This window comes from Pelobates fuscus, chromosome 2, assembly GCF_036172605.1.
Source record: "Pelobates fuscus isolate aPelFus1 chromosome 2, aPelFus1.pri, whole genome shotgun sequence".
Taxonomy (NCBI): Eukaryota; Metazoa; Chordata; class Amphibia; order Anura; family Pelobatidae; genus Pelobates; species Pelobates fuscus.
Genome location: NC_086318.1, coordinates 46,166,867 through 46,191,750, shown reverse-complemented (window position 1 = coordinate 46,191,750; position 24,884 = coordinate 46,166,867). Strand labels below are relative to the sequence as shown.

General features: G+C 47.6%; 1 protein-coding gene across 1 annotated transcript; it reads right to left on the bottom strand.

The window, feature by feature from the left end:
- Positions 1 to 271: 271 nt before the first annotated feature.
- MATN3 (matrilin 3) lies at positions 272 to 24,421 on the bottom strand. The gene is made up of 4 exons (XM_063440865.1): positions 24,080 to 24,421; positions 15,431 to 16,000; positions 10,743 to 10,871; positions 272 to 402 (listed from the first exon to the last, which is right to left on the bottom strand). The coding sequence occupies exons 1-4, from the start codon at positions 24,318 to 24,320 to the stop codon at positions 287 to 289; spliced, it is 1,056 nt and encodes a 351-aa protein (XP_063296935.1). The 5' UTR covers positions 24,321 to 24,421; the 3' UTR covers positions 272 to 286.
- Positions 24,422 to 24,884: the final 463 nt, after the last annotated feature.

Genomic DNA, 24,884 nt, shown 5'->3' with positions numbered 1-24,884 from the left:
CACTCAAAGTACCATAACCACTACAACTAAGACTTTTAGACAGTGAATTCCATCCAACAACAGACACGGTTGATATTGCTAATGCAGAAGTATTTGCTCCCACTATACCTGTGAAGAGGGGCCACGTGATCCAAATCCCGTTTGACCTTTATAGAAAGACAGTGCTGGGGATTCCTGCCACCATGACCACAACAGCCTGTCAAATGGTTTTCTTCTACTTTCCAAAGGCCAGTTAATAACCAAAACTCCTACGGAGTTTAACAGTGAGTTAAGACTTTCACCCAAGTTAAAGGATATGTTTTGTACTCAGTGAATTGATGTATGTGTTGACCTTTCTCTGGAATTCAACGAGTGCTTCACATTTACAGGGATCTTCTTTTTCAACAATCTTCCGAACCTCTTCTGTAATACACGAACAGGACACGCTTGTTAAAATTGTCATTGTCATTTGTAAGTGAAAGTCAGGAATGCTTGCGAGATGCGTAAAGTCATATGCACACTCACTGTTTTTTAATATAATGATCGTTTCAACAAGTTGTAAAAGGATAAAAAGGAAAAAATAAATATATTCTTATATTCTTTGTTAAATTAAGTATATGCAAAAAAAAAAAAGAGATTCTCCTCCCTACCATTAGTATAAGACAGGATACTTCAGCCATAAACATACACCTTGGGTCAGCCAGTATTGGGTTTTAAAGTAACGTGGTCTGAAAATGTCACTTTACTGTGCACTGAGCACTCTTTCCCCATCTCCTATCACCCTCCACACCCGAATTTCAAATTGGCGTGCTGCTGCTCCCTTACTTCTCTGTTTCTCTCCTCTTTCCTTTACTTTTCTCCTTTCCCTTCGTCTTTACCTCATCATTCTTGTCACCATACCATTTAACAGCAGGCTTATCCCACCAACACAGAGGCATGAGTAAAACTGCATTGCCACTATTGCAAGCCTTCACTGGGTTATATCTATACTCTTCTTTCAGAAATGTTATTTAACCCCTTAAGGACACATGACGTGTGTGACATTGGCGGATCCAGGGGGGGGGCAACGGGGCAATTGCCCCCCCCGAGATTCTCCCCTGCCGGCTAGTGCAGGGCTGGCATTGCCCAAGCGCCAGCCCTGCAATGTGCCTGCGGACCGGGGAGGGAGATCACTGATCTCCCTCCCCGGTCTGCAGGCACATTACTGACAGCCGACCGGAAGGGGAGGGAGAGAGGACCCGGGAGCTGTTACCAGCAGCTCCTCCGGGTCCTCCTCTCGCGAGATTTGGAGCGTTGCCGCGGTTACCACGGCAGCGCTCCAAATCTCGCGAGAGTGAACTCTAGCCCTGGAGCGCGGGCTAGAGTTCACTGGAACCACTGGACCACCAGGGATTCCCCACTGGGACCACCAGGGATCCAGAAATGTCCCCCCTCCTCCTCAATAAAGGTAAGAAGGGAGGGGGGACATAAATATATTTTATTAAATACATTTTTTGTTTTTTTTTTATTAAAAAGCCCTCCTCCCCTCCCCCCCATACACACTGCCCCCATACACACTGCCCCCATACCCACTGCCCCCATACCCATTGCCCCCATACCCATTGCCCCACATACACTGCCCCACATACACTGCCCCCATACCCACTGCCCCACATACACTGCCCCACATACACTGCCCCCATACACACTGCCCCCATACCCACTGCCCCACATACACTGCCCCCATACCCACTGCCCCACATACACTGCCCCCATACACACTGCCCCCATACACACTGCCCCCCATACACTGCCCCACATACACTGCCCCCATACACACTGCCCCCATACACACTGCCCCCATACACACTGCCCAACATACACTGCCCCCATACACACTGCCCAACATACACTGCCCCCATACACACACTGACCCCATACACACACTACACACACTGACCCCATACACACACTACACACACTGACCCCATACACACACTACACACACTGACCCCATAAACACACTGACCCCATACACACACTACACACACTGACCCCATACACACTGCCCAACATACACTGCCCACATACACACTGCCCCCATACACACTGCCCCATACACACTGCCCCCATACACACTGCCCCCATACACACTGCCCCCATACACACTGCCCAACATACACTGCCCCCATACACACACTACACACACTGACCCCATACACACACTGACCCCATACACACACTGACCCCATACACACACTGACCCCATACACACTGCCCAACATACACTGCCCCCATCCACACACTGACCCCATACACACTGCCCAACATACACTGCCCCCATCCACACACTGACCCCCTACACACACTACACACACTGACCCCATACACACACTGACCCCATACACACACTACACACACTGACCCCATACACACACTGACCCCATACACACACTGACCCCATACACACACTGACCCCATACACACTGCCCAACATACACTGCCCCCATCCACACACTGACCCCCTACACACACTACACACACTGACCCCATACACACACTACACACACTGACCCCATACACACACTGACCCCATACACACACTGACCCCATACACACACTGACCCCATACACACACTGACCCCATACACACACTGACCCCATACACACACTGACCCCATACACACTGACCCCATACATACACACACTGACCCCATACACACACACACTGACCCCATACACACAAACACTGCCCCCATACACACACTGCCCCCATACACACACTGTCCCCATACACACACTGTCCCCATACACACACTGTCCCCATACACACACTGTCCCCATATACACACTGTCCCCATATAAACACTGTCCCCATACACACACTGCCCCACAAACACTGTCCCATACACACACTTCCCCTTACACACACTGACCCCATACACACACTGACCCACAAACACTGCCCCATACACACACTTCCCCCTTACACACACTGACCCCATACACACACTGACCCACAAACACTGCCCCACATACAAACACTACACACACTGACCCCATACACACACTGACCCCATACACACACTGCCCCCCATACACACACTGCCCCACAAACACTGCCCCCCATACACACACTGCCCCACAAACACTGTCCCCATATACACACTGTCCCCATATACACACTGTCCCCATATAAACACTGTCCCCATACACACACTGCCCCACAAACACTGTCCCATACACACACTTCCCCCTTACACACACTGACCCCATACACACACTGACCCACAAACACTGCCCCATACACACACTTCCCCCTTACACACACTGACCCCATACACACACTGACCCACAAACACTGCCCCACATACAAACACTACACACACTGACCCCATACACACACTGACCCCATACACACACTGACCCCATACACACACTGACCCCCATACACACACTGCCCCACAAACACTGCCCCCCATACACACACTGCCCCACAAACACTGCCCCCATACACACACTGCCCCACAAACACTGTCCCCATACAACACTGTCCCACAAACACTGTCCCCATACAACACTGTCCCACAAACACTGTCCCCATACACATACTGCCCCGCACACACTGCACACCTATACACACACAGTGCCCTACACACACTGCTGCCCCCCCATACACACATTGCCCCAAACACACACACAGTGCCCCCCATACACACACTGCCCCACACATACATACAGTGCCCCCCCATACACACACTGCCCCAGACAGACATACAGTGCCCCCATACACACACTACCCCCTAACACACACTGCCACCCTTACGCACTCACACTCACTTCACCGCTCACACACACACTGCACCTTTCACACACATTTCACCCCTAACACACACCACTTCTCCTATGCCCTATATCCCAGCAGACCCCAGGTAAGTTGTCAAACTGTTCTTAAACGGTATGACTACTTACTCTGGGGTGGGGTCCTGGCACTACTGGCACCATAACTACTACACTGAGCTGTAGTGGTTACTGTGCTAGGATTATTTTTTTTAAATAATCTACAAGTGCCCCTCCCGAGATCAGGCTCTGGATCCGCCACTGGTGTGTGACACGTCATGATTCCCTTTTATTCCAGAAGTTTGGTCCTTAAGGGGTTAAATTGTATTTTTATAATTTTTTCTGTCAAAGCACATGAAGTATCCCTTCTCTGTCTGTCTGTGAGGGCATGGATTGGCAGCTATCAAGCCACCACAGAAGAGGACCGATGAGCAAAGTGTGAGCCAGTCACACTGTCAGACGTAAAAGAGTTGTATCATCTTGGGAAACAAAAAGGACACTATTGAAGCCCATGTAACAACGCAGTAGGAGGAGTGGGCCTTGACAGAGCCAGGGAGTGGGCAGGTGCTAGTGTTTGGGGGTTGGATTAGTTTAATGGTGCTTGGGGGCGGAGACAGGGAGTATAAAGAGCAGCCATTTTAGAATAGGGGCCATTTTAACCAGAGCCTCTCTTACCTGTAAATTGTGTCAGGTCGGCGAGGTTCTTTTTCTTTGTCGTTTCTGCAGGATTATGGCGTCGCTCGATGAGATACTGGATGGTGTTCGGGCAGCTGTGAAGGACAGAGGACTGGATTGGCTTCATCAGCAGTTGGGGACTGCCGGGCCTGCTCCTGCGGTACCGGTCCGTCGACCGGCGAGGAGGACGAGACCACCTTTCTCGTTTTCAGTGGGAACGATTTCGGGAAGCGGCGCCGGAAGCTATGGCGCAGGGGCAGGCTTGCCCTGGCGAGATGTGGCAGCTCGGGACCGCATGCTTGGGGAGTGTATAAAGAATTCTCTGGCGCCGAGCACTTGGTCGGGCTACGTCAAGGTTTGGAAAGAATGGGACAAGGCGGTACAGCAGGTAGGGGGTGACAGTTCGCAGGGGCAGAGGGTGGACGTGCTGTTGTGGGTACTGTGTCGCTTGTTTGCTAAACAGGCGTCACCGGCCGTGATAGATAGGTGCATGTCTGCCATGGCGTTTTTGTTCAAGTTCAACGGGTGGGAGGACATTACGAAGAATTTTCTAATACGCCAGGCTTTGAAGGGCTTTAAGAGGGGTAAGAAGCTCGCGGACCCGAGGCGGCCAGTGTCGTTTTCGGTCTTGCAAAACCTGTTAGGGGTGTTGATCGATCTGTGTAATTCCCCTTCCGAGGTAGCACTATTTTCTGGGGCGTTTGTCTGGGCGTTTTTTGGTGCTTTTCGCATTAGTGAGCTGGTGAGTGCCAACAAGTTGGGGAACGGCGGTTTGATGTTCGAGGACGTGGTCATAGGTAGTGATCGGGTGCAGATATGGCTACGCCGGTCTAAAACGGACGTTTACGGCAAAGGATGTGCGGTGGTGCTGTATGAGTTGCCAGGATCAGGGGCTTGCCCGGTGGCTTGCGGCACAAGGTACTGTGAGGTTCGGCCGGAAGGGAAGGGTTGTTTCTTTTTACACGCCGATGGCTCGGCGTTGTCACGATTTCAGTTTCTGCGGGTCTTTAGGATGGGATTGCAGAAGTTGGGCATGGAACCGAGTCAATTTGGGACGCACTCTTTTCGCATTGGGGCAGCGACGGAAGCTGCGCGTTTAGGTTTGGGGGACGAGAGGATCAAACAAATAGGGAGGTGGGAATCCGTGCGATTCCGCTCGTATGTAAGGCCGGATAAGTTGGTGTAATTGCTTGGGTGCACGAATTTGGGTTGGGGACGTTGCCTTTTTTCTGCCACTAATTTTGTCTCTTTTCAGGTTTGGAAGTTTGGTTGCTGGGCCACTCGTATGTGTACTGGGCGGAGAAGAGAGCCGCAGTTCGCAGAAGCGGATCACAGCTGGGCTTTCCATTGGAACGAGTGACTCTATATTGGTGTAGCGGTACTTACCTTATCCGGGGGCCGGACGCGGTCCTCTCTTCAAGCCGCGCGCGGTCCTGCGGCTGCACGAGCCGCGCGCGGCTCGTCTGACTGTTCAGACAGGAAGGCGGGGAGTGACCGCGAGAAGCGGTCACGTGTCCCGTCTGCAGCTAAGAGCGCGCCGCGAATCTCGGGCGCGCTCTTAAAGAGACAGTGGGAGCCTAAATTGCAAAAAGGCTCCCATTGGCTCCTGTCATGCCAATCACCCCATACACTTACCTGTTGGGGGAGTGGAAGTGACAGGAGCCAATCACATTAGTTTGAAGGCTACTTATACTTACCCTTTTCCCTTAGTTCCTTGCCCTATCGTGGTTTCTGCTACAGTTCCCTTTAGTGCTTGTTGTGTTCAGTTGTGTTTCTCCGTATTTGACCTTGGCTTTGTATTCTGACTTCGTTTTCGCTTTATCCTATTCTGTACTGTTTGCCGGCTTGCTGATTCCTGTGTACCAGTCCCCGGCTAGTTTTCGTTTACGCTGTCTCTTTGTGCCCTTGACCTCGGATCGTTCCTGACTCTGTCTTATCCTATTACGTCGAGTCCGGCCACTCTAAGGTCCGGTAGACGTATCTCTCCTCTGTACTGTCTTCTGTTAGGCTGGATCCTGCGTGTAGGGGTATATACTCGTTACAATTGGTTTGGTTTTAGGGGCGCTAGTTGGCAGAGTTTATGTAGTTTCTTGTTTCGAAAAATGGTTGGTGGGTCGGTCCCGGATGTAGTGTTGATTCACGGAGGGGGGAACGACTTAGGTGGGATTCCCCAAAGGGAGTTGGTGAGGAGGATGAAAAGGGATGTGGATCGGCTGAGGGAGCTGGTTCCAGGCGTGGTGGAGGTGTGGTCCGAGATGGTTCCGCGCTTTGCGTGGAGACACGCCAGGGATCCGGCTGCAATAGCTCGATCAAGGGGTAAAATTAATAAGATGATGGCAGTTTTTATCAGACGTTCTGGGGGCATAGTGGTGCGGCACAGGGAGTTGGAGGGCATGTTGCCTGGGTATTTTAGGAGGGACGGGGTACACCTGTCAGACGTGGGGAATGATTTGTTGAACCTTGGCTTCCACGAAGGTATTGAGCAGGCCCTGTTTAGGTGTGGTGGGGGTCGCACATGCGCTTAAGGAGGTCAAGCCATGTGCTGTGGCGGAACAGGGCATAGTAAAAATTGGAATTTGGCGTGGAGTTTGAACTGGACAGGCCGAGGTGTAGGCCTGATGGAATTAAGGACTGGTTGGTTCAAGCTCTTCGGTGGCGACGAACCTGGGGGTGTAGGGGTGTCTGAGGTACACCCCTACAGTTATCAATATGATGTGGGGCCTCTTTGGTAGGCCGTGTTTCAAGTTAATTGTTATTTGGTTATATATTGTTCAATTGGTAGGGTCATTGTCAGGGGTACTGTGTGGGGGGTATAGTAATTTAATGTATAGTTGGACAATGACCCTAAATTATGTTAATTATGCAAATTTATGATTTAATTAATAATTTAATTAATAAAAGCTGTGGACTTTGTACTCCAACAGAATTAACTGTTCCGTGTCTTATTTAGTATGAGGTTATAGTGCATGACGAATAATGTCTGTGCAAAAGGTTTATATAAAGTTTTAGCACATGCCGAATAACGTCTGTGCAAATGTCAAGAGAAAACTGCTTTGTGACTGTTCAGAGTAAGGATGAAAGCATGGAGAGCACACGTGAGCTTAGTTTAAAAGGTATGCATGCAGGGGCGGACTGACCGGTCGGGCACTTCGGACATGGTCCGAGGGCCCGGCTGGGAGGGGGGCCCGCCATCAGGGGGCCCGGCCGCCCCTTTAAATGCTGCAGCCGCCTGAGCGCTCTCTTAAGAGCCTCAGGCGGCTGCAGCTTCTCACCTCCCCTGTAGCGTGACCGAGCTGCACTCCGGTCCGCGGTGCCCGGCCGGAGTGATAGGAAGGTGCACAAACACTGGAGTTTCTGTTTCCTGTACCCGGCCGGACTGACAGGAAGGTGCACACTCAGTGTGCACCTTCCTATCACTCCGGCCGGGCACCGCGGACCGGAGTGCAGCTCGGTCACGCTACAGGTGGGGGGGGGGGGAGGTGGGAGGTGGGGGGGAGGTGGGAGGTGGGGGGGTGGGCAAAAAGAGAAAGGGAGGGGAGGGGTGGGCAAAAAGAGAAAGGGAGGGGAGGGGTGGGCAAAAAGAGAAAGGGAGGGGAGGGGTGGGCAAAAAGAGAAAGGGAGGGGGTCAAAAAGAGGAGGGGAGGGGGACAAAAAGAGAAAGGGAGGGGAGGGGGGCAAAAAGAGAATGGGAGGGGAGGGGGGCAAAAAGAGAAAGGGAGGGGAGGGGGGGGGGGCAAAAAGAGAAAGGGAGGGGAGGGGGGCAAAAATAGAAAGGGAGGGGAGGGGGGCAAAAAGAGAAAAGGAGGGGGGCAAAAAGAGAAAGGGAGGGGAGGGGGGCAAAAAGAGAAAAGGAGGGGGGCAAAAAGAGAAAGGGAGGGGAGGGGGGCAAAAAGAGGAGGGGAGGGGAGGGGGGGCAAAAAGAGAAAGGGAGGGGGTAAAAAGAAAGGGGGGGTAAAAAGAGAGAGGGGGTAAGGGGAGGGGGTAAGAAGAGAGAGGGGGGTAAGAAGAGAGAGGGAGGGGGTAAGAAGAGGGGGTAAGGAGGGGGAGGGGGGTAAGAAGAGAGGAGGGGGAGTAAGAAGGGGTAAGAAGAGGGGGAGGGGGGAGTAAGAAGGGGGTAAGAAGAGGGGGAGGGAAGAGTAAGAAGAGGGGGGAGGGAAGAGTAAGAAGGGGGAGGGAAGAGTAAGAAGAGAGGAGGGGGGTAAGAAGAGGGGGGAGGGGGGTAAGAAGAGGGGGAGGGGGGTAAGAAGAGGGGGGGCGGGAGTAAGAAGGGGGTAAGAAGAGGGGGAGGGGGGAGTAAGAAGAGGTGGGAGTAAGAAGAGGGGGAGGGGGGATAAGAAGAGGGGTTGGGGGGAGTAAGAGGAGGGCAATTGCCCCCTCCCCTGTCCGCAGGCACCGTGCGTGCAGCCGGCAGGGGAGGGAGGAAGAGAGGACCTGGGAGCTCAGCCTGCAGCTCCTCTGGGTCCTTCTTGCGCGAGCACAGATCATTGCCGCGGTTACCACGGCAACGTTACGGCTCTGGCGAAAGTAAACTCTAGCCCTGGAGCTACGGGCTAGAGTTCACTCTCAACACTGTGACCACCAGGGATTCCTGGTGGTTGCAGTGGTGAGAGTGAACTCTAGCCCCATAAACACACTACCCCCACACACCATACACATTCACACACTGCCCCCCATACACACACACTGCCCCCACACACACCATACACCATACACATTTACACACATTGCCTCACACACACACACATACACTGCCCACCCATACACACACAGCCCCCCATACTAACATTGCCACACACATACACAGCCCCCTCATACACACATTGCCCCACACACCCTACACATTCACACACTACACCCCCTCACACACACTACACCCCCTCACACACACTGAACCTTTCACACACACTGAACCTTTCACACACACTGCACCCCTTACACATTGCACCACTGCTCCTATACCCTACAACAGCCTCATATCCCAGCAGACCCCAGGTAAGTTGTCAAACTGTTCTTAAACGGTTTGACTACTTACTCTGGGAGGGGGGCCCGGCCCTCCTTGCACCATAACGACTACACAGAGCAGTAGTGGTTATTGTGCATGGATTATTTCTTTAAATAATCTCCAAGTGCCCCAGTAGCCAGCAAGCCAGCCAGCCCACAGGCCAGCAAGCCAGCCCACAGGCCGGCCAGCCAGCCCACAGGCCGGCCAGCCAGCCAGCCCACAGGCTGGCCAGTAGCCAGCCAGCCCACAGGCCACCAGTTAGGCTTACAGCCAGCAAGCCCACAGCCTGCCAACTGCAGCCATCAAGCCACAGCCTGCCAGCCAGCAAGCCACAGCCAGCAAGCCGACAGCCTACTAGCCGCAGCCAGCAAGCCCACAGCCTGCCGGCAGTAGCCAGCAAGCCCACAGCCTGCCAGCAAGCCCACAGCCTGCCAGCCGCAGCCAGTAAGCCCACAGCCTTCCAGCAAGCCCACAGACTGCCAGCCAACAACAGTAATTAAGGTAAGAGGAGCCAACTTGGCCTAGGTATCAGCGAGCTATGTTGTGTTGCTATATTGTGAATAGGAACCAGAGTGTTGGAGAGACCCCCCTCCAGGCCCCATTAGACTCCATTGTAGTCTCTAATGGGACCTGGAGGAAATTATTTCTAACACACTCTGTAAAGGACACTGAGATAGCCTCTGCTAGAATACTCCCCCCCCCTCCATGGCCCATTAGCCCTCAATTGTAATCTCTACTGGGGCCTGGAGGCGACTGTTTCCAGCAGGGACACTGAGATGGCCTCTGTTAGAAAGACCCCCTTCCAAGCCTATTAGACTCCATTGTAGTCTCTAATAGGGCCTGGAGGGGATTCTTTCTAACACACTCTCTAAAGGACACTGAGAGAGCCTCTGCTAGAAAGACCCCCCTCCATGGCCCATTAGCCCTCAATTGTAGTCTCTACTGGGGCCTTGAAGGGATTATTGCACTTTTGTTCCTTGTGTCTAAAGATTGTGTAGGGTGTGGCTGGAGGCGGTGCATGGAGGCGGGACATGGGTTGCGCTTGCTGCGGAGTATGGGTGGGGCCTGTAAGGGGGCCCTTGATTTATTTTGCCCGGGGGCCCTGAGGGTTCTCAGTCCGCCCCTGTATGCATGCAATGGCAACATGACATGAGCCATGGTAGTTACACGTCATCTCAACTGAAGTGCATTTGTGATTGATTGACATGTGTCAAAGGCAGCTGTAACCATTGTGTTCCATAGCTGTGAAACAACACCACTAATTTACCTTTACGTGAACACGTCTTCTTGTCTGGATTCAGTTTGTATCCATCGTGACACTTGCAATAATAGGATGCATCAGTTGCTACACATGAGTGCTCGCAATCATGTCTTCCTGGCACACAAAAGTCTATACCTGTTATGGAATTAAATAATAAAGGAAAAATGAATGTAAAAGATCTCTCTCTGTTGTAGATGATCTGCACAATTTTATATAATAACGTGTTCTTAATTTAACTTTCACATAGATCTACCATCTATCTCATGTTCTCACTGGGCTGCATGCAGGGGCGGACTGAGAGAGTCTTGGGCCCTCGGGCAAAATTAGGACCTGGGCCCCCTCCAGATATATATATATACTGTTGTAGATGTACCTTGTATTTGCATGTAAAGGGGGTTGAGGGGCAGTATTTGAAAGTATGTTTCTGTGTATACTTACTGTAAGTCGTGTTGGGATATTAGGATTCAAAATATATTTGATTGTATGTGCATGTGAAGTGAATGTATGTTTCTGTGTATACTTACTGTAAGTGGATATATGACTGCCTTTGAATCCTCATATCCTACCACGAAATACAGAGTATCTATGAAGGGACACTATAGGCACCAGACCACTTCCGCTCATTGAAGTGGTGTAGGTACAGTGTCCCAGGTCCCTCAACCCTGTAAAGGAGGGGGGCACTTTAGGAAGCTATAGTGCTAGGGAAAAAACACACACACTGCATACACTAACACAACACACACACTGTTGTGTTAGTGTATGCAGTAGATAAAAACAGTAGATAAAAACTGTGGGGTGTTGTAGTGGGTGCAGGGGACATGGGGCTGCCGTGGGGGCAGGGGAATTAAGGCTGAAGTGTGTGCAGGAGCATAGAAACTGTAGTGGTTATAGGGGCTGTAGTGGGGGCAGAGGCTGTATTGGGTATAGAGGCTATAGTGGGGGCAGCGAATAATAGGGGCTATAGTGGGGGTAATGGGAAATAGTGGCTATAGAGGGGGCAGGGGAGTGATAGAAGCTACAGTGGAGACAAGGGGTAATAGAAGCTACAGGGGGTTTGCTGGGGCTAGAGGGGCAGCATGGGGTAGGGGGACAGCAGGGGGTCTGCTGGAGCTAGAGGGTCGGCAGGGGTCTGCTGGGGCAGCAGAGGGTACAGGGGCTGTAAGGGATAGGGGCTGTGGTGGTTATAGGGGTTGTAGTAGGTCGAAAGGCTGCAGGGGTAAAGGCTGCTGGGGGTAGAGGAGTACCAGGGAATATGGGGGGCAGCAGGGAGTAGGGCGCCAGCAGGGAGTAAGTGGGTAGAGGGGCAGCAGGGGGTAGGGGGGTCAGCAGGAGGTAGGGGGGCCAGCAGGAGGTAGGGTGGGCAGCACCAGGTAAGGGGGGCAGCAGGGAATAGAGGGGTTGTAGGGGGTAGGGGCTGTGGTGAGTAAAGGGGTTGTAGTAGGTAGAAGGGCTGTAGGGGTAAGGGCTGCTGGGGGTATAGGAGCAACAGGGGGTTGAGGGGCAGCGGGGAGTATAGGAGCAGCAGGGGGTTGAGGGGAAGCAGGGAGTATAGGAGCAGCAGGGGGTTGAGGGGCAGCGGGGAGTAGAGGGGCAGCGGGGAGTAGAGGGGCAGCGGGGAGTAGGCTGGCAGCGGGGAGTAAGTGGGTAGAGGGGCAGAAGGAGGTAGGGGGGCCAGCAGGGGGTACGGGGTGCCAGCAGGGGTTAGGGGGGTGCCAGCAGGGGGTAGGCGGGCAGCAGGGAGTAGGGGGCAAAGGGGCAGCAGGGGGTACAGGGGTAGCAGGGAGTAGGGGGCCAGCATGAGGTAGAGGGGCAGCAGGGAGTAGGGGGGCCAGCATGAGCTGGAGGGGCAGCAGGAGGCAGCAGAGGGTAGAGGGGCTGCTTGGGTAGATGAGTAGCAGGGGGTAGAGGGGCAGCAGGGGACAGGAGGGCCAGCAGGGGACAGGAGGGCCAGCAGGAGCTAGAGGGGCAGCAGGGAGTATGGGGCAAAGGGGCAGTAGAGGGTATAGGGGCTGTAGGGGTAGGGGCTGTGGTAGGTATAGAAGGGCAGCAGGGAGTAGGGGGCAGCCAGCAGGGGATAAGGGGGCCAGCAGGGAGTAGGGGACAAAGAGGCAGCAGGGGGTACAGGGGTAGCAGGGAGTAGGGGGCCAGCATGAGGTAGAGGGGCAGCAGGGAGTAGGGGGGCCAGCATGAGCTGGAGGGGCAGCAGGAGGCAGCAGAGGGTAGAGGGGCTGCTTTGGTAGATGAGTAGCAGGGGGTAGAGGGCCAGCAGGGGACAGGAGGGCCAGCAGGGGACAGGAGGACCAGCAGGAGCTAGAGGGGCAGCAGGGAGTATGGGGCAAAGGGGCAGTAGGGGTAGGGGCTGTGGTAGGTATAGAAGGGCTGCTGGAGTAGAGGAGAAGCAGGGGGTAGAGGGGCAGCAGGAGGTAGAGGGGTGGGGGGCAGCAGAGGGTAGAAGGGCAGTATGGGGTGAGGAGCAGCAGGGGGACAGCAGAGGGTCTACTGGGGGTAGAGGGGCAGTATGGGGTGAGGAGCAGCAGAGGGTCTACTGGGGGTAGAGGGGCAGTATGGGGTGAGGAGCAGCAGGGGGGCAGCAGAGGGTCTACTGGGGGTAGAGGGGCAGTAGGGAGGCAGCAGGAGGTAGAGGGGTGGGGGCAGCAGGAGGTAGAGGGGTGGGGGGCAGTAGGGGGTAGAGGGGCAGCAGGGGGACAGCAGAGGGTCTACTGGGGGTAGAGGGGCAGTAGGGAGGCAGGGGTGGGGGCAGCAGGGGGTAGAGGGGCAGTATGGGGTGAGGAGCAGCAGGGGGACAGCAGAGGGTCTACTGGGGGTAGAGGGGCAGCAGGGAGTAGGGGGCAAAGGGGCAGCAAAGGGTAGAGGGGCTGTAGGGGTAGGGGCTGTGGTGGATGTAGGGGCAGTAGTGGTAGAAGGAAGAGGAGCTGCTGGATGAAGAGGAGCCTTACCTTTGGCCAGAGGGGTTAATCCTTCTCCCAGCAGCACTGGAGCATGCTGTTTCTCCCTGAAGTGCTGTCTCTAACACAGATCAGGCAGCTCCGCACGGCTCCCTGACCTTTTGACACATGATGTCATTTCCTCTATCAGGAGCCGCACGGAGCTGCCTGATCAGCACTACAGACAGCTCTCCTTCTCCGCTCACCAGTCAGGCACAGTGAGAGACAGCATAGTGGGTCTTTAGGAGGGCCCTTTAGCTGTCTCTTACTGTGCCTGCCCGAACAAGGGGGAAATCAGCTTTGTAACAGGGGCCCGCGGAGTGCCGTGCGGGGCCCCTGACTGACTGCACGCTGGCTGGCTGGGGAGATTGTTTAACTCCCCAGCCCAGCTATTACTTTACTGCATGGCAGGCAGGCGGGCCCCCTAAAGCCTCGGGCCCTCGGTCCATGACCGATTTGCCCGAGTGCTCAGTCCGCCCCTGGCTGCATGGTAAAGATGTTTTGGCTTCTCCAATGTACACAGAGCAGTATGGACAAGATGTAGGTCACATAAATGTATATTAAATAAATGCTAATTATTGTGAAAGCTGCAATGTTAGTGGACATTTCATTCCATTTCAATACACCATTTCAATACACCATTAATAGGCTTGACCGTGCTCTGGTGCCTGCATGGTTTGGTTAAAGGGACACTGTACTCACTATAATCATTTCATCTCTTTGAATTGGTTATGATGCCTGGAATCTCCTGGCACTGTCTCTCCATACAATGTTAAACCGTTTTAGAGCAGTTTAACACTAAATAAGGGATCAAGGCCACCTACAGTCCAGCCTCTTCTGGAGGTGTGGCCAAGGCAGAGATTACACACTTCCTTGAAGTCATACCCTTCACGCCGTTAGTTGGAGCTCTGATAGGCTAAAAACAGACAGCTGACACTCTCAGCCAATTATAGCTGCCCATTGCTGCTCATGCTAGTACTTCCTCATTCGCCGAAGCAGCACAGAGGGGAGGGGCTGCTGGGGACTCTAATTTAGCATTGAAACATAAAAATATAAAAAAAACTGTTTAATGCTGAATGAAATTATAGAACTTGGGAACTCTGGACACTGTAATCAGTTTAATGAAATGAAGCAGATACAGTGCCTACAGTGTCCCTTTAATGAGATACAAATCTCTCCTAACCAGCCTACATTGTGCTTTGGCAGAGGATCGGATTCGGCCCCCTTATCGCCTTGTAGTGACAGCCCCCATCCTCCTCCTGAGTGACAGCATTGGGAAGAAATAATGTCAGATCATTTCCTCGCAGAGCTGTAAGGAAGCCATGTAAGATGGTTTACAGCAGGCCTGTCCAACCTGCGGCCGGCCCAGATGTTGCCAAACTACAACTCCCATGATTCTTTCAATGAAACAGATAGCCAGGGAATCATGGGAGTTGTAGTTTGGCAACATCTGGGGGGCCGCAGGTTGGACAGCCCTGGTTTATAGCCTCAAGCTTGCAACCCACAGCACAGATACAAACAAAGCTAGATATAAATAATGTTGTGTGTGAGCATGAAAATTGTGTGTTTAATGGTGGATATGTACATTTGGCATTATGTTTGTCTGGCAATGAGGCGTGACCAGTTTAGTGGGGAAAACCCAACATTTATTTATAGTATACAAACACATTTTAGTGGACATCAGCTATGAGTGTTTTTGTTTATTATGTTATGATATACCATTGTAGTTACAGGTCGATAAAAACGTACCACACAGTGTCTCCTTAAACTTGGATGGCAGCTTTTCAATGACACCGTAAGTCTCCACATAAAAGACATGATCGTCTAAAGGTTCACTGGCCATAAGCTTAAGAGACTGCATATCTGCCCTGTCCACTCCAACAGCATATATCTCTATCCCCGCAGCCCGTGCTCTCACAGAAATGTCCTGGACTTTGTCTTGAGGTCGTCCATCCGTTACAATAAAGGCAACTTTTGGAATGTTGAGCGATGGGTGGCGTGCTCCTGATGCTTCAGTAAACGCCTCTTCAAGAGCAGTCTGTATAGCAAGTCCGGTCATGGTGCCTGTAGACAGAGGGCTGATCTTAGAAATAGCCATTTTCATTGCTGCTTTAGCAAAATATGTCTTGAGGAAGAATTCTATTTTCACAGTGCTGGCATAATTCACCACGGCCACGCGTGTGGCTTTCTCGCCCATGTCAATTGTGTCAATCATGTTAGACAGAAAAACCTTGACCTTCTCAAACTCCTGAGGACGGACACTGCGGGAACTGTCAATGATAAACACCAGGTCCATAGGTCGACTCTTGCAGGCTGTGTCTGTGAAGATAGCAGCGGGAATTAACTCACTATATACATATAGGAGTCATTTTTATGACAATTCAAACCCAATGATAACTATTATACAAACTTAAAGTAAAAACATGTGGTAAGTGGTACAAATTCAAAAGAAACAACCAAATACTCCACAAAAGTCCACAGAGGATTAGTGGCACCTGCGCGGCAATGGCTAACAGTTTATTATACAACCAAAATTCTTGGAGGTTCATGAGTTTTTGATTTCCTTCTTCCGAGTGACAGAGAGGTAAGCAATGCATCAGAAATTAGCATAACAAAAGGAGTTGCAAATGGAACTACTTCCGGTAGCAGATGTTGAAATGAGTATAAGTTCAACAAACCTAGGTGTTATTTTCATTAACCACTGTGTCAGACCCTCTTTTGTTGGCCCACCGCCTAATATTCTCATGCTTTACCAAGGCTCATCGCTTGGAGAAAAAGGAAACAGCATCCGTCAAAAGTGCTAAGACGGAATATCTGCACTGCCATCACTGCAGCCAGGAAACTGGCTGGCACATGGATAAATGGAGACCAGCTGGCTCACCACCATGTGTTCTTGAGTCTCACTGAGGCTCAGCTGGTAACGTGAAGGAAACAGCATCCATCAGAAATACTAAGACGGAATCTCTGGACTGCCGTTGCAGCAGCCAGGAAGCTGGCCAGGTTATGGAGACCAGGAGACCAGTTGGCCCACTGGGGTTCTAGACCCTCACCCTGACTCAGCTGGTGGAAAGACAAAGTAAGTTAACATCATGAATGCTAAGATAGAATATGGTCTGAATGATCTTGTACTGAATGGGGGAAAACCATCTTGTTATGTATGGGGCCAACTAGACTGTTAAATCGAGACATCATGCACTGTATAACAATGTGTGGAGTTTGCAGTTTTGGCTATGAATGAGCCAAAATTGCATCCAGATTTCAGCCAGATTTACTAGCTAGCCACCAATTTAAAATGGGCAGTCAGTTGCGGTATGTTGAGTCTGTAAAATATAAACTGGAGGGGGGTCACTAAGATGGCCTTTTTGAGGCTGAAGAAAAGATAATTAAACTTGGAAATTCTGAAGCTAATTCTAATTTTCTTATCTGCACTGCAGTTCAAGGAAGGGTTACGGACAACAACTCGTGGACACTCCTACCACTATAAGAGCTTATTTGATTCTAAATTGATATTGGTGGGGAGTGTTCCTTTAACCATGTAAACTGGATGGGCACCAATAATAGAAACATAGAAACAACTTATTAAGTCCCTCTGTCAGATAAAAAAGGATGTGCAAGGTCCTAGTTTCACGTTACACCGGTATTACTAATCCTGTTCTCACGGATAGACACAAATTTGACATGTGTTCTTATGACTGTTTAGTTATTTATCTGAATAAGGGAGGAGTAATCAGTAACGAGACCATCGGACATCCACGAATGAAAGGATGAGTAAAAATATCCTTAAATAAACTACTCCTTGGACCAAATTAGGAAAGTGAAAGCTCTCCTGTATTTATTACACTAAAGTAAGACCTCCTGGAGCACCTGTTATCCAGACAATTCCTAATGCGTCCAAGTACTCATACTATTAAATGGTCTTTATTTTACCAAACAGTTAAACAGGGCATAGAATTCCCACCCCAATAATTTAACCTTATTCATGCCGTATCATGTTTAAAATATAGGGCCTGGGGCTGAGCACATTATAAGAAATTAAAATATTTACGCCGTAGCTCCTACTGAAGTTGATGTGTATTTTACATAAGGCAAACTAACTGAGGACAATGTCCACTAACCTCCGAAGTTACCAGTGTAATCAAAGCCACATTTTTACAAACTGATCAGCTTTTTTGACAAAATGACAAGCCACACAACAACAGGGAAACAGTCATTGGAAAAAAAAACATGTATGCATAAAAACATCAAATGTAGAAATGTGACTGCTCCCCTTTGAGAAGATTTAGAGACATTGTGATTCTAAAAATTAAGTTCAGTTTATAGAAAATAGCGAATATATGACAGCGAATATATGACAGTAAATATATAAATGTTCACAAACATACCTGCTTTTACTTTTTATTTAATGCTCCAGTTTGTCTGCATTTTTCTGACAGACAGGGAGCTTCCATTAGTTTATTGCCATGATATCAGTTTTAGTTAGATTCTGTAAAATACCCGGCGGCCAATCAGAATGCAGCTTGGGTGGCAAATGGTGCCATTTTGTTATTTTTCTCTATTCTCTTTCATCCTGTTTCTCAGAAGCTCTCATGTATGTTTAGTTATATGAAATTAATTACCCAACCAACCAAAAATAAACACAGACAATTAGTTGCAGTTTATCTGCCACAGTCTTTATTTTTATTTTTTATACGCTAACAAAAACGGATTGTAATACTTTACTTGAAATAAACATAAAGTATCTTAAAATTCACAAAATACCCAGGGCCAGATTTACGTGTCAGGTGCTTGCCGGCACAGAACTCTCAGGTTGCATCCCCCCCTCCCCCAAAAAACATTGTATTCAGAATGAGGTAGTATCTTAAAGGATCACTATAGGGTCAGGAACACAAACATGTATTTTTGAATACAAAGCAAATAAATAAGTGGGGCAAAGTTTAAAAAATGTGGCAATCACAATGGAAACCATGCATTGTTCCTACTGATACAATTGTTTTCCAGGGAGATCACATCACATTTTGAATTTTTCTCCATTTTTTCAAAATAGCTCCACTTTCAAAAGTGGTCAAAAGTTGACTTCCATGGAATTCCTGAACCACCAAACTGATCTGGGTGTTTTGGGGATATGTTGGCTATCTGAGGATGTGACTCTTTGTAAAATGTGTGTTTGTTTGTTTGTTTGTTTGTTTGTTTGTAAAATGTGTGTTTTGTGTGCCTGGAGATAATTGAATTTGTACAGTTCCTGACTCAATTATCTCTCAGGCACAGGGGAGGGATTACCCTGTTGTTTTGTGTGGGAGACCCCTTGTAGGGGATATTGTATAAAAGCAGGCCATCTGGCCAGATTAAAGCATTCCAGCGTGTACTTCCAGAACTATGTGTGGGAGGGCAAAGGACTAATCACTGTTCCAGTGTGGAGGATTCTGCTGGGAAAGTCCTTGTAAGGACTAGAGCTCCCAGGACTGAGTGTCGTCCAGTCCCTGGGAGTAGATAGAGCTAGTCCCCTATTCGATTCCATGACGGAGAGTTTCCAGGACACCAGTCAAGCCACTGCGACTGGGGGCAGAAGTGCTGAGATTTTTCCCTTGTTCCAGCTAGTAAGCGGTCCTTGGTGAAGGTACCCAGCCGGGGTACAGAGAGCTCCGTTACAGTGTGCATGTAGGTGTGGGTGTCAGGTTGTGCATCTGTATGTGTGTATATATGACAGTGTGCTTCTGTGCCAGTGTGTGTCTGTGTGTGCGCACACATCTGTGTGTCAGGATATGCGTCTGTATCATTGTGTGTGTTTTTATGTCAGTGTGTGTATCTGTATCATTACGTGTGTGCGTCAGGGTGCATGTTTGTATATGTTGGTGTATGCGTGTGTTAAGGTTTGTGTATGTGTTGGTGTGTATCTATGTGTGTATGTGTCGGTGTCTATATGAATTTGTGTGTATATATATCTGTATAAGTATGTATGTGTGTATGTGCATACATCCAAGCAGTCATACACCAGCACAACATACAAACACACTCCGGCAATCTAACACAAATATTACATACAAACACACCTTTGCATTTAAACTCCAAAAAGGATATACAAACACCCGCATTTAAAAGTGATTGAACATAATATTCAAACACATATCTGCAATCAAACGCAAACATTACAAACACATCCCTATATTAAAACACAATAACTATATACAAGCACCCCTTTAAACACTAAGACTGTACATTACACTACAGCTCCAGTAAATGCCGCAGCGCTGTACAGATATACAACCTAGAAATTTTGACTTGGGGTGCCTTGAAAATATAAGGTGAAGCGCTGTATATTTTAAACAATGTGAGGTATAAAAATTAGGACAATACCTTAGTTTCATACATACAAGTCCATATGTGACATATAGTACCTTGAAATAAAACACAGATAAAGACAAAATAGTGTATCCTGTGATATATAAAAAATAGGTATAGAATGAAATAAATTTCCCACTCACACTTTTAAGAGCTAATGGATATAGCTCAATAAAATCGCTTGTAGGATCCGTAAAGGCGATCCTAATCTTCCTCTTCCTTGGTCTCTAAAATCAGGTTCCTCAACTGGATATGTAAAAATGGAAAAGATAAGAATTTGATGTTGAAGCAGCTTCCTCAACTGGATATGTAAAAATGGAAAAGTATTTTCCATTTTTACATATAAAGTTGAGGAAGCTGATATAGCGAAACGCGTCCTGGGAATTTGGAGATCACTTGTCTTCATGGAATTGGACTTTTTTAATGCCTAGTAAAGTGTTTTTATAATGTTATATATTTGTATGTAATAAAGTATTTATATATATTTTTAAACACTACTGGCATTGTTCCTGCTACTTTTATTTGCACAAAGAAGGATTGTGGTCCTTAACCACATACGCTCCTGATCAGAGCCGATTTGGATGGCTCTGGGTTTGTAAGTACCCTTTCACTTTTACCCTTTTAGAGATTTTATATCTAAGGTACTGCACCATATACCTCTCCTGATTTTAGAGACCAAGGAAGAGGAAGAACTCCCACCAAAAGAAGGGATTAGGATCGCCTTTACGGATCCTACAAGCGATTTTATTGAGCTATATCCATTAGCTCCTAAAAGTGTGAGTGGGAAATTTATTTCATTCTATACCTATTTTTTATATATCACAGGATACACTATTTTGTCTTTATCTGTGTTTTATTTCAAGGTACTATATGTCACATATGGACTTGTATGTATGAAACTAAGGTATTGTCCTAATTTTTATACCTCACATTGTTTAAAATATACAGCGCTTCACCTTACATTTCACTGTTTCACTATTGTTTAAAGATAAGAATTTGATGTTGAAGCAGCTTGTTCACCTATATCACATCCACTAAATTAGCGCTAGTACACCCCCCCTTTTTCTGCCTTGAAAATATATTGAACTTACATAATTACATAGTTACATAGCTGAAAAGAGACTTGCGTCCATCAAGTTCAGCCTTCCTCACATATGTTTTTGCTGTTGATCGAAAAGAAGGCAAAAAAAACATTCTGAAGCGCTTCCAATTTTGCAACAAACTAGGAAAAAAAATCCTTCTTGATCCCAAAATAGCAGTCAGATGTCTCCTTGGATCAAATGGCTATCACTCCACTAATTAAATATTATGGGCACCTTGAACCTAAAAAGTTTGGGAAGCACTGGACTACCCTGCACCACCATCCAACTATCTGGAATGTGGAAGGTCACAAACCCCTGGACTAAGAGACTGTAAGGATCCCTAATAATGGAAATGTTCAAATAGGGGATTGTTCACTAAACAGTGAGTGAGTGTGAATGTATAACCACATTTTATCAATTTGAAGTTTTGAATATGATTTGGAAATGTTATTTTTGGAGTATTTTGGATTAAAATTAGCAAAACATGTTTTCAATTCATGAAATTCCTTTAAAAAACCACTACAAGAAAACCCACAGGGCTATACACGTCACTGTGAATTGTCCAGAAATCATCATGGGATTGCAAACTCAAGACGAAAATAGCTGAGCTGAAAACATAAAGACATTTTTTTTTTTTTGATTTGGCTTAAAATTCTAAAGTTGGTGAATTCCACAAATTTCAGGTTTAGTGAATAACTCTGTCATCACCATGATGCAGGAATAATAATTTCAGTCATCATCTTTCTTTCCGCTTATAGATAAAACAGTTGGAAACCAGAAACTGTTTGGTCTGTAATCATTACTACATAATTCTAAAACATGTTTTGCGGCTGTACATTCTGAAGGTGTGTTAAAGGACCACTATAGTGCCAGGAAAACAAACTCGTTTTCCTGCCACTATAGTGTGCTGAGGGTGCCCCCACCCTCAGGGTCCCCCTCCCACTGGGCTCTAGGGGGAGATAGGGGTTAAACGTACTTCTTTCTCCAGCGCCGGGCGGGGGACTCTCCTCCTCCTCCTCGGCTGAATGCGCATGCGCATTCACAATGCTTTCCTATGGACGCTGGCGTCTTCTCACTGTGATTTTCACAGTGAGAAGCACGGAAGCGCCTCTAGCGGCTGTCAACAAGACAGCCACTAGAGGCTGGATTAACCCTAATATAAACATAGCAGTTTCTCTGAAACTGCTATGTTTATAGAAGAAAGGGTTAAACCTAGCTGGACCAGGCACCCAGACCACTTCATTAAGCTGAAGTGGACTGGGTGCCTATAGTGGTCCTTTAACCCCTTAAGGACACATGACATGAGTGACATGTCGTGATTCCCTTTTATTCCAGAAGTTTGGTCCTTAAGGGGTTAAGGTATTGCTCTATGCACAGAACTATTCTCCCGAGGATATAAGTATCTTAACATCGGAGCTAGCACTATTTAAGATATTCCCGGAGTCTGTTACGAAAATCGATAAAATAATAATAGGCCACATCCTAATCGCAGCTACTTCATGTCTACCTCGATACTGGAAGTCTAAAACTTTACCTACACGTAAAGAAGTTTTGATCATGGTTTTAGATAGTAAAGCAAACGAAATGTCTTATAGAAAAAATACACATTTATTTGCAAATCTTCAACATATTTGGGATAAATGGAAAGACGATATGAAAAAAAAACATATTTGGGATAAATGGGAAGAAGATTTTAATAAACTTACTGTTTATAGAATATATATTTTGTTAAGCTCGACGACGAATAACTAATGTTTTGTACAATATTTCACATGTTTACTACTATGGATGGATCCTCCTTTCCCATTTCCAACTTTCCCTTAATCCAAAAGTCAAGTGACCTTTTTCATCAGAGCAATGTAGTCCTTGGGATCTTCACTGACACATATAATGTCTCATTGATTCTAGACCGTGGGACTGTATAGAGCTACAGATAGTAAGGATACAGAATTCTATTGACACCTTGAGTTCAAAATGTATTTAAACCTTCAAAATAGTGTCAGTTTTTATTCCCGATAAATATATTTAGTGAAGATTCAGAGAAACACAGAGACCATTGTAGAAGGGAATAACACGCTAGATACATTACAAATAAATAACTCTTATCTAATGAATACAAAGAAGAATATAATTGTCAGTTTGATTTCCAAGAATTAAAACTGATTAGGTTTTAAAAAAAAAAAAAAAAAAGTAGCCAAACTACTAAAAATCTCCAAGATTCTATGAATTCACTTTGAATTCCAGATTATTCACATTGTATTGAATAAACCTGTTGTGTTTATGTAATAAAATTGTAGTAAATTAAGATTAAAATGGCAAAACATATGTGAAAAAAAAAAAGTTGATCTGGAAAAATTCGACAACTCAGCGTTACTCAAAGCTCAGCTATATTAGTCTATATTTTGCCATCTGGATTTCAGTTTGCTACAATTCTGAGTTTAGCGAATACACCCCCGAATGTTAAAAGGGAAACAAGTGGTCCTATTTACTAAACAGTGAGATGCGTTATGCTGGAAAGCAGCTGGCAACATTTAGCGCAAATACACCTCCAATTTCTCTGAATTACAGATTGCATGAAACACTTGTATAGAAAAAAGACCTATAGTATAATATTGGGAGGCAGTTTTAACTCGATTCTAATAAGTCAGAGAAATGAACACAGGAGAACCTGCAATTTTGTAACACTGTAAGTAATAAAATAAATAAGGACCAGTCATCATGGATCATCAGAAATAATAAAATAAATAAGAACCAATCATCATGTACCATTATAAATAATAATATAAATAAGGACCAGCCAACGTGAAAACCAATAGAATGTCTCTCAACATTTAGCACTTTGCACCCAAAACACCTGGTTTGCCTTAATGAATTTCCTCCCCCCCCCTCATGTGGCATTGGATCATCAACAACAGAGGGCTGCCGCATGTTGCACACAAAGGGTTAAATTGACGGACACTTTGTCCGTAGTTTATCCTACCTGTTGGCGGTTGGACCTGGATGGTTCTAGGCTCTGGCTTGTGACGAGGACTGGCTATGTAGGGTGGGCTGGCTAGCACGCTAGGTCTTGAGACCGGCAACACAGCACTGCCATGAACCATTGGAGGAAAAATGTATCTTCTTTGAGGTTGGAATCCATATATCCTGTAATGAGTCCCGTGGACGGCTGCCAGTAATAGGCTAGACAGGTACAGGACCACTTTGCTCAGAAGCTGCTTCATGCTGGAGTGTTGTGTGTTAGCTGGTGAAATTACATACAGGAGGACAGGCACTGTAGCTTTCAAAGTATCTACAAAGACATATAGTGTATGGAAAGTACAGAGCCGCCTTCTAAGTGTCCTGTAACCCAGCACTGAGTTCCAGAAATCCCACCCACCTGCTCACACTCTGCACACTGACACAGACACATCCCAGGGATTCCATTATACGCGCACTATGTTATCAGGGGTCCCAGATTCATAAAAAATAAATAAAATAAAAAGATATGTCTGCGTCATCGCCCCTTATTCATGTATACAAACACACACTCACTCACCCTCAAACATTAAGTCAAACACACTAATTGATGTTCTTACAGTTAGTTATACACACTCACAGTCATACAGCCATAATCAGAAGCTCACCTTCATGTACAGATACCTGAATGCACATACCATCACAACAGTCCTCGAATATCGCTGTTTACCTTTATTTGCCCCAAATGCTATTTTCTATACTCTTGTACATTTTGTACGAGGGATGTTGTAGGATTATTTTGTGGGTTGAAGTGATATAAAGAGGAAGAC

Excerpts from the sequence above, each read along its gene's own strand:
- MATN3 (XM_063440865.1), bottom strand. The coding sequence starts at position 24,320 with ATGAAGCAGCTTCTGAGCAAAGTGGTCCTGTACCTGTCTAGCCTATTA. Across the intron at positions 16,001-24,079 it reads CCAGGTCCAACCGCCAACAG|ACACAGCCTGCAAGAGTCGA; the intron begins GTAGGATAAACT and ends CTATCTTCACAG. Across the intron at positions 403-10,742 it reads GAAGACGTGTTCACGTAAAG|AAGAGGTTCGGAAGATTGTT; the intron begins GTAAATTAGTGG and ends CGTGTATTACAG.